This window comes from Oncorhynchus keta, chromosome 4 (assembly GCF_023373465.1).
Source record: "Oncorhynchus keta strain PuntledgeMale-10-30-2019 chromosome 4, Oket_V2, whole genome shotgun sequence".
NCBI lineage: Eukaryota > Metazoa > Chordata > Actinopteri > Salmoniformes > Salmonidae > Oncorhynchus > Oncorhynchus keta.
This window is the reverse complement of record NC_068424.1, coordinates 58951819-58967491: the sequence shown is the minus strand read 5'-3', so window position 1 is coordinate 58967491 and position 15673 is coordinate 58951819. Positions and strand designations below refer to the sequence as shown.

Here is a 15673-nt window from a genome sequence, read left to right as displayed (position 1 = left end):
TACCATTGATATAGGGCTTCCATACATGTCTGGGGATGGGATGTACTAGTTCCCTGCAGATATTGCTGAGGTTATGACTGACAAAGTGAGAAACTGCTGAACATGAATATCACACCTCGCCAGAAATGTCAAATCAGCAATCACTTAACAGAAGAACACAGTTTATCATGTGAAAGTGAGTGTGGAAGGCTGTGAAACAAAAGTGAAATCTACTCCGGGGGTGGTTGAGCTGGCCTGGTAGGTTGAACCATGTTAGAGTTGGAGATGGGTTGCTATGCAACTGTGATTGAAAAAGTCCTTGCTGCAGTCAGGAGCCCTAAGGCACGGGGAGCACGTTTCGACAATTGCATCGGCTGGTGTGACTCAAAGTAACGACAGCTAAAGATTGGACTTACACTTCAAATGTCAACTTTTCACAAACTTTTTTTTATCCAGTGTTGTTCCTGTTTTATATCAAAACAGATGATTGACTGTGAAAATCAAGAGGAGAATTGCAAGTTGATAATGGTTATTTTAAATGGCTGATATAAATACAATGACATATAGAAATAGTGTATAAAGAAACCACCTTGAGTTTCACCTGTGAAACTATCGGTCCTTTAAATTGGTTGTTTTGATGTAGGAAGTATATATCCCTTTTCAAGTTTTCCTTCATAAGGATGTGGTGTAACAGTACAGTGATGTCAGATGCAGATGCCACCTTTTAGATTTGTGGATGTTGTGCTAAGCCCCCTTTTATTTATTCACTTATTCATCCTTCAAATCAAAATCAATCAAATTTTATTTGTCACATACACATGGTTAGCAGATGTTAATGCGAGTGTAGCGAAATGCTTGTGCTTCTAGTTCCGACAATGCAGTAATAACCAACAAGTAATCTAACTAACAATTCCAAAACTACTGTCTTATACACAGTGTAAGGGGATAAAGAATATGTACATAAGGATATATGAATGAGTGATGGTACGGGGCAGCATACAGTAGATGGTATCGAGTACAGTATATACATATGAGATGAGTATGTAGACAAAGTAAACAAAGTGGCATAGTTAGTGGCTAGTGATACATGTATTACATAAGGATGCAGTCGATGATATAGAGTACAGTATATACGTATGCATATGAGATGAATAATGTAGGGTAAGTAACATTATATAAGGTAGCATTGTTTAAAGTGGCTAGTGATATATTTACATAATTTCCCATCAATTCCCATTATTAAAGTGGCTGGAGTTGGGTCAGTGTCAATGTCAGTGTGTTGGCAGCAGCCACTCAATGTTAGTGGTGGCTGTTTAACAGTCTGATGGCCTTGAGATAGAAGCTGTTTTTCAGTCTCTCGGTCCCAGCTTTAATGCACCTGTACTGACCTCGCCTTCTGGATGATAGCGGGGTGAACAGGCAGTGGCTCGGGTGGTTGATGTCCTTGATGATCTTTATGGCCTTCCTGTAACATCGGGTGGTGTAGGTGTCCTGGAGGGCAGGTAGTTTGCCCCCGGTGATGCGTTGTGCAGACCTCACTACCCTCTGGAGAGCCTTACGGTTGAGGGCGGAGCAGTTGCCGTACCAGGCCGTGATACAGCCCGTCGGTATGCTCTCGATTGTGCATCTGTAGAAGTTTGTGAGTGCTTATGGTGACAAGCCAAATTTCTTCAGCCTCCTGAGGTTGAAGAGGCGCTGCTGCGCCTTCTTCAGGACGCTGTCTGTGTGAGTGGACCAATTCAGTTTGTCTGTGATGTGTATGCCGAGGAACTTAAAACTTGCTACCCTCTCCACTACTGTTCCATCGATGTGGATAGGGGGGTGTTCCCTCTGCTGTTTCCTGAAGTCCACAATCATCTCCTTAGTTTTGTTGACGTTGAGTGTGAGGTTATTTTCCTGACACCACACTCCAAGGGCCCTCACCTCCTCCCTGTAGGCCGCCTCGTCATTGTTGGCAATCAAGCCTACCACTGTTGTGTCGTCCGCAAACTTGATGATTGAGTTGGAGGCGTGCGTGGCCAAGCAGTCGTGGGTGAACAGGGAGTACAGGAGAGGGCTCAGAACGCACCCTTGTGGGGCCCCCGTGTTGAGGATCAGCGGGGAGGAGATGTTGTTGCCTTCCCTCACCACCTTCCCTCACCAGTCCAGTACCCAGTTGCACAGGGCGGGGTCGAGACCCAGGGTCTCGAGCTTGATGACGAGCTTCGAGGGTACTATGGTGTTGAATGCCGAGCTGTAGTAGATGAACAGCATTCTCACATAGGTATTCCTCTTGTCCAGATGGGTTAGGGCAGTGTGCAGTGTGGTTGAGATTGCATCGTCTGTGGACCTATTTGGGCGGTAAGCAAATTGGAGTGGGTCTAGGGTGTCTTGTAGGGTGGAGGTGATATGGTCCTTGACTAGTCTCTCAAAGCACTTCATGATGACGGAAGTGAGTGCTACGGGGCGGTAGTCGTTTAGCTCAGTTACCTTAGCTTTCTTGGGAACAGGAACAATGTTGGCCCTCTTGAAGCATGTGGGAACAGCAGACTGGTATAGGGATTGATTGAATATGTCCGTAAACACACCATCCTTCTACACACACGCATGCAGGCAGACAGGAACACACACACACACACACACACACACACACACACACACACACACACACACACACACACACACACACACACACACACACACACACACACACACACACACACACACACACACACACACACACAAACACATTTTAAGGTCCCAGGGAATTCCCAATCTCCATATAGCCCTACATACAGTATAATGTGTATATTTAATACCATCGGGGAATGCAAGTATACAGGGAGCGATTTGATTATTGTTCAGTGGTTTAGGGGGCCGAGGGTCTGGCGAATGAATGGCGGCACACATGGCCAGCTGAGGGAGGAAAACGGGTAGCAGCACCACCACCAGCGGCCTTCCCTCCCCACCTCCTCTCTCGACACCTCCTTAAGAATGTGCCTCTTGTTCACCCTCTCGGCAGGAAACATCCTGGAGAACGACGTTTCATCTATGTAAATGTTCGAGGTCACACAACTACCACCACCCCAGATAGCCCGGGGGAAATTGATCACATCAAACAGCTAGTCTCGCTCCACACACACACACACACACACACACACACACACACACACACACACACACACACACACACACACACACACACACACACACACACACACACACACACACACACACACACACGCACACACGCACACACGCACACACAAGCACACACACACACACACACACACACACACCGACACACACACACACACACACACAGACCTTTAATTGGAGACTGGTGACTGAGGCCTTTTGGGAAAAGGTCACCCTAATAGGGAGGGCAGGGGCTCTGGAGATAAGGTTTGAACCTACATTATGAAGTCGTGTTGCGTGCAGCGATGTATTGACTAGTGAAGGCGGGAACACACCCTAAACACCTCTGTGTTTGTTTAATATGATGCCTCTCTGTCACATGCTGGCTGAGGTGGGAATAGGCTGAAGTTGCCCTTAGACGGTGATCTTGGGTCAGTTTTGCATTTCTCCCACATGGTTAAAGGTTAAATGGTTAAATCAAAAACGTGATTGACCTGTGTTTATACATATACAGTACCAGTCAAAAGTTTGCCAATGAGTAGGACACACCTACACATTGGCAACAGTGAGAGGCGACTCCGGGATGCTGGCCTTCGAGGCAGAGTTACTCTGTCCAGTATCTGTGTTCTTTTGCCCATCTTAATATTTTATTTTTATTGGCCAGTCTGAGATATAGCTTTTTCTTTGCAACTCTGCCGAGAAGGCCTGCATCCCGGAGTCGGCTCTTCACTGTTGACGTTGAGACTGGTGTTTTGCGGGTACTATTTAATGAAGCTGCCAGTTGAGGAAACTAGACACTCACTCTAATGTACTTGTCCTCTTGCTCAGTTGTGCACCGGGGCCTTCTACTCCTCTTTCTATTCTGATTAGAGCCAGTTTGTGCTTTTCTGTGAAGGGAGTAGTACACAGTATTGTTTGAGATCTTCAGTTTCTTGACAATTTCTCGTATGGAATAGCCTTCATTTCTCAGAACAAGAATAGACTGATAAGTCTATTCTTATCAGTCTATAATCTATAAAAATGTGCATGATGATTTCATTTTCACTTATCTACACTTACACAACCACCCTATAGGATATACTGTACATAGGCTATACACAGTACATGTTCTTAGACTTCTGGTAATAGTGCTTGCATTAATGGTACTAAAGCGCCCTCAAGTGGATAAGACTTGCCAGAAAACCATAGGCTACCTTCATCTCATAATGTCCATATCAATCCAGGTGGAATACATACCTTTGGTCATTATACTTTTTTGTATTATATGCTTAATTTGTAACGTTACATCATTTATTATGGCCCAATTGTCCACTATATCCATTATAGCTATGAACTCAATAGGTGGCGGTATTGCATGTGTAAATGTGTAGGTCTAGTCTCCTGAATTGAACCCAGAGAAGAAGAAAAACGGAGACGGCGATGAGGAAATTGAGCTCAAACGAATATATTTTAGGCTACAATGTCATTTGTCCTACACTTCAAATGACGGGTGTTACATTGTTTCTCATGTTCCTCCTAAATTTAGGCATACTTACTTTTTCCGATGTTGCTCGTTGTAGTGGCTTTTGGCAAACTACCAGGAAGTCCAACTGCTCTGCAGACACTGATGTTGATTTTGAGTCGTTTAGGAAACAATTTCATCGGAATTATAAACTCCACAGCGATTGTTATCATCGGCGCAGATCTTATTTTAAGGTAGGCCTGTCGGTGTTATGGCTTTTTCGTATTTATATTAGTTGAATTAAACTGTATTTGCAGCTGGGGAGTTGCAGCTGTGTGCGGGCACTGTGTCAGAAGAGAGACTAACGTGATTTGCGTAGGAAGAGGGATGGATATACTGTAGGTTTATCAAAGTTTTGAAATATGTTCGTCAATTAACAAATAAATTAAGTGGGGGGTAAGACTATTGTTATACCTTCTGGATATGCCATGAGAGTTAGCCTACTGTGACATGTACAGTGACATTGTGGTCTGTTGCAGAATTCCATCAAAAGGCATGCATACCTGAACTCATTGTCAACAGACAAAGACTCCGCAAAATATGGCATTAACCAGTTCTCGGATTTATCAATAAATGAATTCAGAGGTAATAATATGCAAAACAAAAACGAATGTATTTGCTTCCCAGTGAACAAAACTGATTGACTGGGTTAGTATTGATTATAAATGTTATATTTAAACCAAAATAAACATGGAGGCTAACCAAACACCACATTAACTGGAAGAAGATCGCTATAGCCTACTTGTATGTATGTAATTGTACTTTCTCTACAGACCTGTATTTGACTGCCACAGCTGAAACAGTCCCTCCCTACTCAGGACTGAAGACAGAGGGACTGCCTGCCACGTTTGACTGGAGGGACCAGTCTGCAGTCGGATCAGTACAGAATCAACAAGCAGTAAGAGCTTCCTTTTCCTTAAGCTATCAACATACTTGTCTTTTCAGGGTGACACACTTCCTTATTGAAGTTGACTTTGAACTCTGTCTAGAGGTTTTCTCCTCATAGAAGTAAAAAACACTCACTTTGTATTAACTTCTATGAAGAAAAAACCTCTTGACAATCATGTATGTAGGTGTTATGTTTTGTCACCGTAACCTTGTCCCCAGGCTATTGCGAACGTCTGGTACGAGAGACTTATCACAGTAACTTTGCATTTTTGTTCAACATTTCCACTACAGTCAGTAGATGGCAGTGGAGAACCATTTTATAGTCTTACTATCCATCATTTGACACATGGACATTGTTTTCATAATAAGAAATCTTTATACTGCATAAATTCCACACATCCCACATCAAATCACATATTGCTGACATTATCTCTATTTGTTATAAAGTATATTAACAATTTATTTGGATATTTAGATGTTCATGTTAATGTCTTGTTGTAATGTTAAATGCCAATGCTTGAATGTCAAGTGTCTCTCATTGCAGTGTGGAGGTTGCTGGGCGTTCAGTGTTGTGGGCGCCATAGAGTCGGTCTATGCCAAATCAGGCCAGCCATTGAAACAGCTCAGTGTGCAACAAGTCATTGACTGTTCCTACAAGAACCAGGGCTGCAATGGAGGCTCCATTACCAGGGCCTTGAGCTGGCTGAAACAGGTCCAGATATGTTTTCTGAGGCCTTTTAAGCATCTCGTGTAATATCAAATGTTTGTCATTGATTATTTAGAAGTGATGGTGATTTCCACTGTTAGACTACTACTTTATACCTTTTAATCAACAAGATGTTCAACATGAAATGATTTTTACATGTAGCATACACATGCATTGAATTTGCTTCTCCCTGTCCTTTTCTTTCAGACTAGGGTTAAGTTGGTGAAACAGGCAGAATACCCATATAAGGCCGAGACTGGAATTTGCCATTTATTTTCTCAGTCACATGATGGTGTTTTGGTGAAGGACTTTGCTGCCCATGATTTCAGGTATAAGAGTTTCAACACCTTTTTTATGTTGAGTTCTAATGGGTAATATTTAACACATTTATTTAAATGTTTTATGAAGTCATATATGACTGTGACTTGGCATATAGCACAGGAGTATAGTTGCATATAAACAAGACCGTCTGCACAAGGTAAGCACAAATACTCCAATGTTCTTTCGGGAAATGTTTCACGATACAGCAGGGACTCTTTTACAGTATTTTCCCAAGTTCAGGGAGGCAGTTAGCCTAGCGATTAAGAGCGTTGGGCCAGTAACCGAAAGGTCGCTGGTTCTAATCCCCGAGCCGACTAGGTGAAAAATCTGTCTGTGCCCTTGAGCAAGGCAATCCCTAATTGCTCCTGTAACTCGCTCTGGATGAGTGTCTCCATAAATAACTAAAATGTAAAAAATGTAGTGAGTGCAATGTTTTCATTAAGTACTGCACCAAAGGTTCAAAGGTGGTTGCGATTCAGATGCTTACCAGACTAATATGCTGTAGACAGAGACGGGTCATTAACACCGCGGTTCCCGCTGCCGTGTCCCCGACGCTCATATCCTGTTGTTTATTCAGACATGTACTAAGTTAATCCTGTGGCTACGGTGCATTGTGGGTAAAAATCACTGCTGACTCAAAACAATGTGATGTTTATGGTCACTGAATAGGGACGTTCTTATTTACACAAGTATTTCACTGTGCTGTTTGTTCCATGTGTATTTAAACTTGGTGAACCTCTTTATCCTGGGTTCGGACTAGCTTTTTTTGTTACTCCTCTTTGGCTTTTAGAGCTATCTTAATAATGTTTTCTAGCTTAGCGTTGCTCCTTTCTCCCTCATACTTTCCCGACCAGGAATAACTCTGAGCCCTGGTTAAAGGTGTTTGTAGTAGTCTGGTTATGTGGTCAGAAAAAGGGTCCAAGCTCAGATAGTGTTTTGATCCCTGATTTACATCATATATTATTATATAATGTTGTATCAACCTTCTACTGTATGGGCATAGTAATGACACATTAACGAGGCTAAGTGGTTTAATGTTTCAACATTCACAGGTTTTGTCTCATTTTGGCTGGGATTCAATCCGATCGCGCTTAGTCCACAATGCACATTTCAAAGGCAATATTGCTCTGTTTGCAGAGACCACATTCACAGTAAACACTGCAGGTCTGCTCAATAGGAAATTACCTTTACATGGTGCATTGTCCAAATCCACCATCAGATTGAATCCCGACTGGTCTCTTTTTAACCCAGATGTCTACCGCAAATCAACAAATGGTTTTGAAATTAAATTACATTTGGACAATTAATTCAATTAAACATCAACCAAAAATGGACGTTGATCTGATATCTTTGCCCGGTGGGGTGCCTGTGATGTCTTCTCTAGTGGGCTTGAGGAGGCTATGATGGGCAGGTTGGTGGAGTGGGGACCCTTGGCTGTGACTGTGGATGCCATCAGTTGGCAGGACTATCTGGGTGGCATCATGCAGCACCACTGCTCCTGCCACCATGCCAACCATGCTGTGCTGGTCACTGGTTACGACACCACAGGTATTCCATTCACTCACTAAATATGCATTCATCTGGGCGCCCACACACACACACACAAATAAATAAACAAAGAAAAATACACACAAGATACACACACTAGTTGATGTGAACTCTGTCATGATTTTTACATTTTATTACTACAATTTGACATGATGCCAATTTCATATGCATGGAATACTCTGTCTACAGTAGTGTTCATAGTGTGTGACTGAACATTCTAAACATTGTCCCTCTGTTTTAGGTGACGTGCCATACTGGATAGTACAAAACTCATGGGGAACGTCATGGGGTAACAAAGGTTATGTTTACATTAAAATGGGAGACAATGTTTGTGGTGAGTTTGAACTTGTTTACACTTAGTGTTTACACTGCCTGATGCAACATTGTCCCGGACTTTGTTTAGTGATACCTGTTGCCTAATGTCAATTCAATGTTTTATATTCTGAGCACTTTTAATTTAAAGCTCCAATGCAGCTGTTTTTATTTCAGAGTCAAATAGTTTCTGGTGAACGATTGACTACCTTACTGTGATTGTTTTCAATTAAAATTGTCAAAAATAATTTTAAAAATAGCTGCTTAGCAATGAGCAATTTCTCAGGGACACACTCGTTTCACACCACTTCGATTAAAAAATGATTTTTGTAGCAGGTTAGAGGAGCATTTAAGCTAACCCTTTTCCTAACCTTAACTTCAGTCTCCTTACCGGCGGGACGGGAACACTGAAAATGAGCTGTTGTTGGAGGAGCGGTTTGGAACTCTCTTTCTTATTGGTGTAACTCATTTAATGCCCAGTTATGTCACCAGACAGGGCAAACTCCATCCCACCAAAACAGGCTGAAATATCAGTCTGTCTTTTTTCAAACAGCTCTTACACTAAAAGGGCATTATCATAATTTCACAATTTCACAGTATTATTCCAATCTCATAGTGTGAATTGTTATATAGATATGTATGTACACTACCTTTCAAAAGTTTGGGGTCATTTAGAAATGTCCTTGTTTTTGAAAGAAAAGCACATTTTCGTCCCATTTAAAATAACATCAAATTGATCCGAAATAAGGTGTAGACATTGTTAATGTTGTAAATGACTATTGTTGCTGGAAACGGCAGATTATTTTTTTTATGGAATGTCTACATTGGCATACAGAGGCCAATTATCAGCAACCATCACTCCTGTGTTCCAATGGCATATTGTGTTAGTTAATCCAAGTTTATTATTTTAGGCTAATTGATAATTAGAAACCCATTTTGCAATTATGTTAGCACAGCTAACATAAACTGTTGTGCTGATAAATGAATCAATAAAACTGGCCTTTAGACTAGTTGAGCATTTCTGAGCATCAGCATTTGCGGGTTCGATCACAGGCTTAAAATGGCCAGAATCAAAGAACTTTCTTCTGAAATTTGTCAGGCTATTCTTGTTCTGAGAAATGAAGGCTATTCCATCTGAGAAATTGCCAAGAAACTGAAGATATTTTACAACGCTGTGTACTACTCCTTTCACAGAACAGAGCAAACTGGCTCTAACCAGAATAGAAAAGAGTGGGAGGCCCCGGTGGACAACTGAGCAAGAGGACAAGTACATTAGTGTCTAGTTTGAGAAACAGACGCCTCACAAGTCCTCAACTGGCAGCTTCATTAAATAGTACCCACAAAACACCAGTCTTAACGTCAACAGTGAAGAGACTCTGGGATGCTGGCCATCCAGGCAGAGTTGCAAAGGAAAAAGCCACATCTCAGACTGGCCAATAAAAAGAAAAGATTAAGATGGGAAAAAGAACACAGACATGGGACAGAGGAACATCCCGGAGTCGCCTCTTCACTGCTGACGTTGAGACTGGTGTTTTGTGGGTACTATTTAATGAAGCTGAGTTTCATGCATTTGAGCCAATCAGTTGTACAAGGTAGTGGTGGTATAGAGAAGATCAAGTCCATATTATGGCAAGAACAGCTCAAATAAGCAAAGAGAAATGATAGTCCATCATTGCTTTAAGACATGTAGGTCAGTCAATCTGGACAATTTCAAGAACTTTTAAAGTTGTCTTCAAGTGCAGTCGCAAAAACCTTCAAGCGCTATAATGAAACTGGCTCTCATGAGGACTGCCACAGGAATGGAAGACCCAGAGTTTATTAGAGTTACCAGTCTCACAAATTGCAGCCCAAATAAATGCTTCACAGACTGAAGTAACAGACACATCTCAACATCAACTGTTCAGAGGAGACTGCCTGACTCAGGCCTTCATGGTCGAAATTGCTGCAAAGAAACCACTACTAAAGGACACCAATAATAAGAAGAGACTTGCTTGGGCCAAGAAATATGAGCAATGGACATTAGACTGGTGGAAATCTGTCCTTTCGTCTGATTCCAAATGTGAGATTTTTGGTTCCAACCGTTGTCTTTGTGAGACTCAGAGTAGGTGAACGGATGAACTCTGCAATTGTGTTGTTCCCACAGTGAAGCATGGAGGGGAGGTTTGGGGATGCTTTGCTGGTGACACTCTGTGATTTATTTAGAATTCAAGGCCCACTTAACCAGCATGGCTACCACAGCATTTTGCAGCAATACGTCATCCTATCTTGTTTGCGCTAGTGGGACTATCATTTGTTTTTCAACAGGACAATTACCCAACACACCTCAAGGCTAAAGTTTGGAAACACCTAGTCATTCAAGGGTTTTTCGTTCTTTATTTTACATTGTAGAATAATAGTGAAGACATCAAAACTATGAAATAACACATATGGAATCATGTGGTAACCAAAAAGAGTTTTAAACAAATCAAAATATATTTGAGATTATTCAAAGCAGCCACCCTTTGCCTTGATGACAGGTCACAAGGTGATGTTTTAACACGTTACCTCATTCATGACCGGCAGGGATTGAGCCACATTCTCCTTCACACTGTAGACATTGTGATGGGCTCATCTTAATCAGTCTTTCTTTATTGGAGGAGTTCGCTTTCATAAGCAGTGAGTGACTATCAATGATTTGTGCATATTTGCTGTGGAAATGCCTTGTCAATCATTTTACAGTTATAGCTCTATGTCAAATCTCCCCATTCCTGTCCTTTCTGTAGGTATTGCAGACTCTGTGACTGCTGTCTTCCTGTGACTGTGAGCCATGGTGACGTTGATGTTTTTTCTAAAGGGATTCATTAGTGTGTTCAGTACTGCCAAATTCTCGATCAACTCTTGAAGGAATTATTTTCAAGATAATTCCCATGGAGGTCAAAGTCATTTTCTGGCAACCTTTTCAGTACAATATTTTTATTGAGACAGATACAATTTATATTCTTCTGATACAATAAAATATATTTCTTTGCAGTCCTGGGATCATTTATATGGTGAATAAAGTCTACAGGTAATTTCTCTGACATCACATAAAAACACCCAATCCGCCAATATCGAAGTACTGTACAAAAACATATTACTCTAAAAAAGATTAACAATAGGCTTCTTTAGGGTACACATTCAGAATAATCCAAAGTGCATGGGTCGGTGCATGATTATCATTCATTAGGCCATGTACATAGATCAAATTCTTTCTTACTTTAAATACAGCACAATATTATATAAACAATATACTTTATAAACACTAAATAATTATATTAACAATATATACATGCAGTCAGCTTATGTGGTTAAGATTATATACTATGTTACTTTATAAATAAAATGTATTTGATATATATTATATAATGCTCACTGGGTCACGTGTGTCTTCATAGTTTAAAGAGGTTCCCTTTCGTTGTCACCTTTCCTCCATCTGAACTGACCACTTTCGACAGTTAATAACAGGTTCTAGTCTGAATCCTCACTACTGCAGTAGGAGCTGTCACAGTACTCTGCAGTGAACAGGAATGTGTGCTCATTGGGGTCCAGCTTGGGCACCCAGTGCCGAGGTATCAAAAATGTGGCCAGGTTGAAGAGATCCACAAAGACTTTGTAGCGATCACTGTTAGAGAGAAGAACAAACACCTACTTAGCTCCTTGAAGGGGTATAAGAGCATGTGCTTGACAGTAACTCTGGATTGCTTTGGATCCGGTTTATTTCAATGGCTAATCATATATGACATACCTGACAGTAGAGCGCAGGTAGTGGTAGCCAGAGGAGCCTCCAGTGCCTGCTTTGCTACCAATCATTCTGTGCACCATGCACACATGGTTGTCTGAGATACAGGAGGAATATTACACTTGTTATTTCAACTGTTCCAGATCAATGATACTCTAGACAGTTGAAAGCATGTTATCTAGTGCGAAATACACCTGTAACTGTTCTTTACATACAATATGTTTTTGGATGTAACTTACATCTCCATTTTGTCATGAGGGTATCAATGTCCATCAGGTTGGACAGGAGTTGGAAGGGAACCTGGAACCTGGGCTCCTCCCTAAAAATAACAGAACAATCCACAATGTAATAATGACATCTCAAATGGTGACCAAACATAAGCCTACCTAAACTGTAAGGAACCCTCCTTACCTGTAGAAGTAAATCATCAGAGCTCCTTGGAGAGCCTTGTAGGAGATCCGTCTCTCACCTGGCCAAACAACAGGATGGTTTCTTAGACCTGGGATCTGTAGTTTTAAACTAATTATGGGTAGTGAATTGTTGAGGCAGTTGGTGTTAGATGCTTAGCCTGGATGCAGGTACTCACCTTTGCTCAAAAGATGCTCATGTCTTTTGATGTCAAACAGAGAAGTGAAGAGCTCTTTTTGCTTCGTCAGCTCTTCCATCATCTCCTCCTTCTCCTCAGAGTCTGAAATTTTCTGCCAAAAGGACAAATAAGATCATAGCTTTTGGTCATATTATTTTATATTTATGTAACCTTATAAGTAATGTTGTGGCAAGTTTTTGGTACTGCATTATTTTAAAACAGCCCATACCGCGATTTTCTTTTTCTCAAGACACAATCCTTGAAAGATGTTGGCTTCCAGTTTTTTCCAAAAGTTGAACCCATCGCCTTCAAGACCTGGGGTCCTTTCCAGCCATTTCTGAATAGAACAACAAACAGTATTTCTCAATATTGCTATGATATCAAGTATTCAAACAGTATCTCTTTTCATATGTTTTAGTAATTTTTCTTTAGTGCTTCTCACACACCTCTACCAATTTCAGCAGACAAGGCTCCTTCTCAGAACTGAGCAGCATCTCACTCTCATGTCCTTTGAAGTTGTCCCTGTAGTGACGCCTGTTGTAGGGGACCCTCAGGTTGTCAGGGACCCCAATCTTGTTCTCCAACAGACGGAATTGGAGACTTTGGAACCCGGAGGCAGGGGACAGATACTCTCTACAACACACACGAGTAAAGAGTGTTACAATTGTAAAGATGGTATAATTTTATGAGGTTAAAGGTTTACAAAGATTTATATAAGCTAAAGGTTCTCTATGGGTTAACTATGGGGCTTACCTGAAGTCATAGAAGTCCAAGGCGGTCATTGTCTCAAGCACGGAGAACTGGTCGACCAGCAGCCTGAAGATCATAACGATCCTATGTATGCGGGTGTTGACCTTCAGCATGTTGCGTTCATCACGAACCTGGTGAAGCATGACCATTTTAAAGATGAGCTCTATAATTTTTTGGCTTCTAGGGGTGCTGCAATTGGACCGTATTGGACAGAAAGAAGCACACCGCTTGACACCCATGAAAAAAGGTTTAGGTCATTGACCTTATTTATATTTTGTGGTTTAATGAGGTAAAACATTGACTCGTATTGTATTTTCATAAGTTATGAACTATATGTTAAATTCAAGCCACAATTTGATGTACACAATAGCAACTTTAATTTCTAGAATGTACCTTTAATTTAGAAAGAAAAACAAACACACTGCTCGGATTGAAATGTCTGTCAGGGTACTCTTTCTTTCTGAGGTACTTACATGTCCACTAATGAAAATCTCTCGCACTGAATCCAGTTCCCAAAGAATCTGCTTGAACCAGAGTTCATATGCTGAAATAAAATAATACAAATTCAATTAATCATAATGTCCCACCTTTGCAATTAAATTCAATTGATCATTTGTTGATGGAAAGTTGGTGGTGAATTGTTATTCAAGTCTTCCAGGATTAGGTGCAACCACAATGAAATGGTTAGATTAATGTATTGAATTGACTGGATTTCAAGGGCATGCATGCACACTATGATTACAATTCCTCTATTGATTCTCAAATCTTGATGATATTTGACCACAAACATACTTCACCTTGATGGGTGACAATGAAAAGATGTTCATCGTGGATCTTGTTCCCTTTGAGTTCACTCTGAAGAACTTGGGCCGTCACAACCTTGTCAAGCTATAATGGAACAAAACAAATAACTACTGCTAACACAAATTAAAATTTTACTTCCATTCCACCCCTTATGTTAATTAACCTATAAGGGATGGAGCAAATATTCCATCTGCAGAAGACAATGATACTATGTTAAAAACCTTGTAGAAGATTAAGTTAGATGAAGATAGAGAACGCTTTACCTGAAGGTAGTCACCATAGATGATGCCACCTTTGCTGGCCTTGTTAATTCCTTTTTGAGAGTCATCTGCCTCCTCCTCATTCAGGTGCAGCTTGCTCTTGAATAACCTGGGGAATGAAAATACACATGTATTGGCATTGATTAGTTGTCATACAAATCATAATAATGATAAAGATAATTTATTTAGCATTCAGCTCAATTATATGTCTTTGAAATGTCACAAACATTTGACTAAAACAAAATTTGAAATGCAATGATTGCATACAAGTGCTTCTTCTCAAAGTATGGACATCCACCACTCATTGTTTTCCAAATGATTCAAAATTAAAGTAAAGATTTGATCCGCTGCTGTTGGTTTAATAAAACTATCTCTGTGAAAACCCAGGTATTTAAGGGCTCTACACCACGTCATGTTATTGGCATATTTCAACATCCGGCCCACCTCCTTTTGCGCCATCCAAAGTGTGTGGGGGGAGTGCATAATATATTTTACAATAGCCCCAACCTTCAGCTACCTGCAACCCCTCCCATCTATCACTGAAGAACATCCAGTTTAGACTTCTATTTACCATATGTTTTTCAACTGTGCTGTTTTTCAACTACACTGTGTACATTTTTACATACACAGTGTAATTTACATGTGTTATCTTGTTATCTTTAGTCCCAACCGTTCTTGTTTACCTTCTCTTAGGTAAACTCACTGGATGTAAAACGGTCAAAACATCTTAGCAATCTATGTTTGCAATCAACCAAAACATACTTCTATCATCAGATGTGTAATGTGCAGTTCATAATATGAGCTGTTATTGTCACGGTTTTCATGTGGTGAAGGAGAGTCGGACCAAACTGCAGCGTGTATATTGCGATCCATGTTTAATCACACAAGTAACACGAATCCAAAACACAAACTCTACAAAACAATAAACGTAGTGAAAACCGAAACAGCCTTAACTGGTGCAAACTAACACAGACAAAGCACATCAAGACACTCAGGACAATCACCCACAATACAACCAAAGAATATGGCTGCCTAAATATGGTTCCCAATCAGAGACAACGATAAACACCTGCCTCTGATTGAGAACCACTTCAGACAGCCATAGACTAACCTAGAACACCCCACTAAGCTACAACCCCACTAT

General features: G+C 40.8%; 2 protein-coding genes across 5 annotated transcripts; one reads left to right on the top strand and one right to left on the bottom strand.

Annotated features, from left to right (window-relative positions):
* The first annotated feature begins 4467 nt into the window (after positions 1 to 4467).
* Positions 4468 to 11381, top strand: ctso (cathepsin O). 4 transcript variants are annotated; one of them, XM_035766602.2, is made up of 8 exons: positions 4468 to 4791; positions 5077 to 5182; positions 5416 to 5495; positions 6030 to 6197; positions 6399 to 6520; positions 7897 to 8060; positions 8302 to 8394; positions 11135 to 11381. In XM_035766602.2, exons 1-8 carry the CDS (start codon positions 4516 to 4518, stop codon positions 11167 to 11169), a joined length of 1044 nt encoding a protein of 347 aa, XP_035622495.1. In that variant the 5' UTR covers positions 4468 to 4515; the 3' UTR covers positions 11170 to 11381. The 4 variants fall into 4 exon arrangements, with proteins under 4 accessions (XP_035622495.1, XP_035622486.1, XP_035622511.1 ...); XM_035766593.1 differs by having other exon boundaries at positions 5371 to 5495; XM_035766618.2 differs by lacking the exon at positions 6030 to 6197.
* A 251-nt stretch (positions 11382 to 11632) lies between these two features.
* tdo2a (tryptophan 2,3-dioxygenase a) lies at positions 11633 to 14926 on the bottom strand. Its single transcript, XM_035766584.2, has 12 exons — positions 14797 to 14926; positions 14533 to 14638; positions 14263 to 14353; positions 13939 to 14009; positions 13469 to 13596; positions 13162 to 13348; positions 12945 to 13052; positions 12716 to 12827; positions 12541 to 12598; positions 12369 to 12448; positions 12136 to 12226; positions 11633 to 12012 (listed from the first exon to the last, which is right to left on the bottom strand). Exons 1-12 carry the CDS (start codon positions 14832 to 14834, stop codon positions 11859 to 11861), a joined length of 1224 nt encoding a protein of 407 aa, XP_035622477.1. The 5' UTR covers positions 14835 to 14926; the 3' UTR covers positions 11633 to 11858.
* Positions 14927 to 15673: the final 747 nt, after the last annotated feature.

What these genes read in the sequence shown, in the direction of transcription:
- tdo2a (XM_035766584.2), bottom strand. Translation starts at nt 14,834, where the DNA reads ATGAGTGGTGGATGTCCATACTTTGAGAAGAAGCACTT. An exon ending in TGAGCATCTTTTGAGCAAAG is followed by an intron (nt 12,599 to 12,715) that starts GTGAGTACCTGC and finishes TTGTTTGGCCAG; the next exon opens with GTGAGAGACGGATCTCCTAC. An exon ending in CCTCATGACAAAATGGAGAT is followed by an intron (nt 12,227 to 12,368) that starts GTAAGTTACATC and finishes CCTGTATCTCAG; the next exon opens with ACAACCATGTGTGCATGGTG.
- ctso (XM_035766593.1), top strand. Translation starts at nt 4,516, where the DNA reads ATGAGGAAATTGAGCTCAAACGAATATATTTTAGGCTACAATGTCATT. An exon ending in CCTTGAGCTGGCTGAAACAG is followed by an intron (nt 6,198 to 6,398) that starts GTCCAGATATGT and finishes CTTTTCTTTCAG; the next exon opens with ACTAGGGTTAAGTTGGTGAA. An exon ending in AATGGGAGACAATGTTTGTG is followed by an intron (nt 8,395 to 11,134) that starts GTGAGTTTGAAC and finishes TCCTTTCTGTAG; the next exon opens with GTATTGCAGACTCTGTGACT.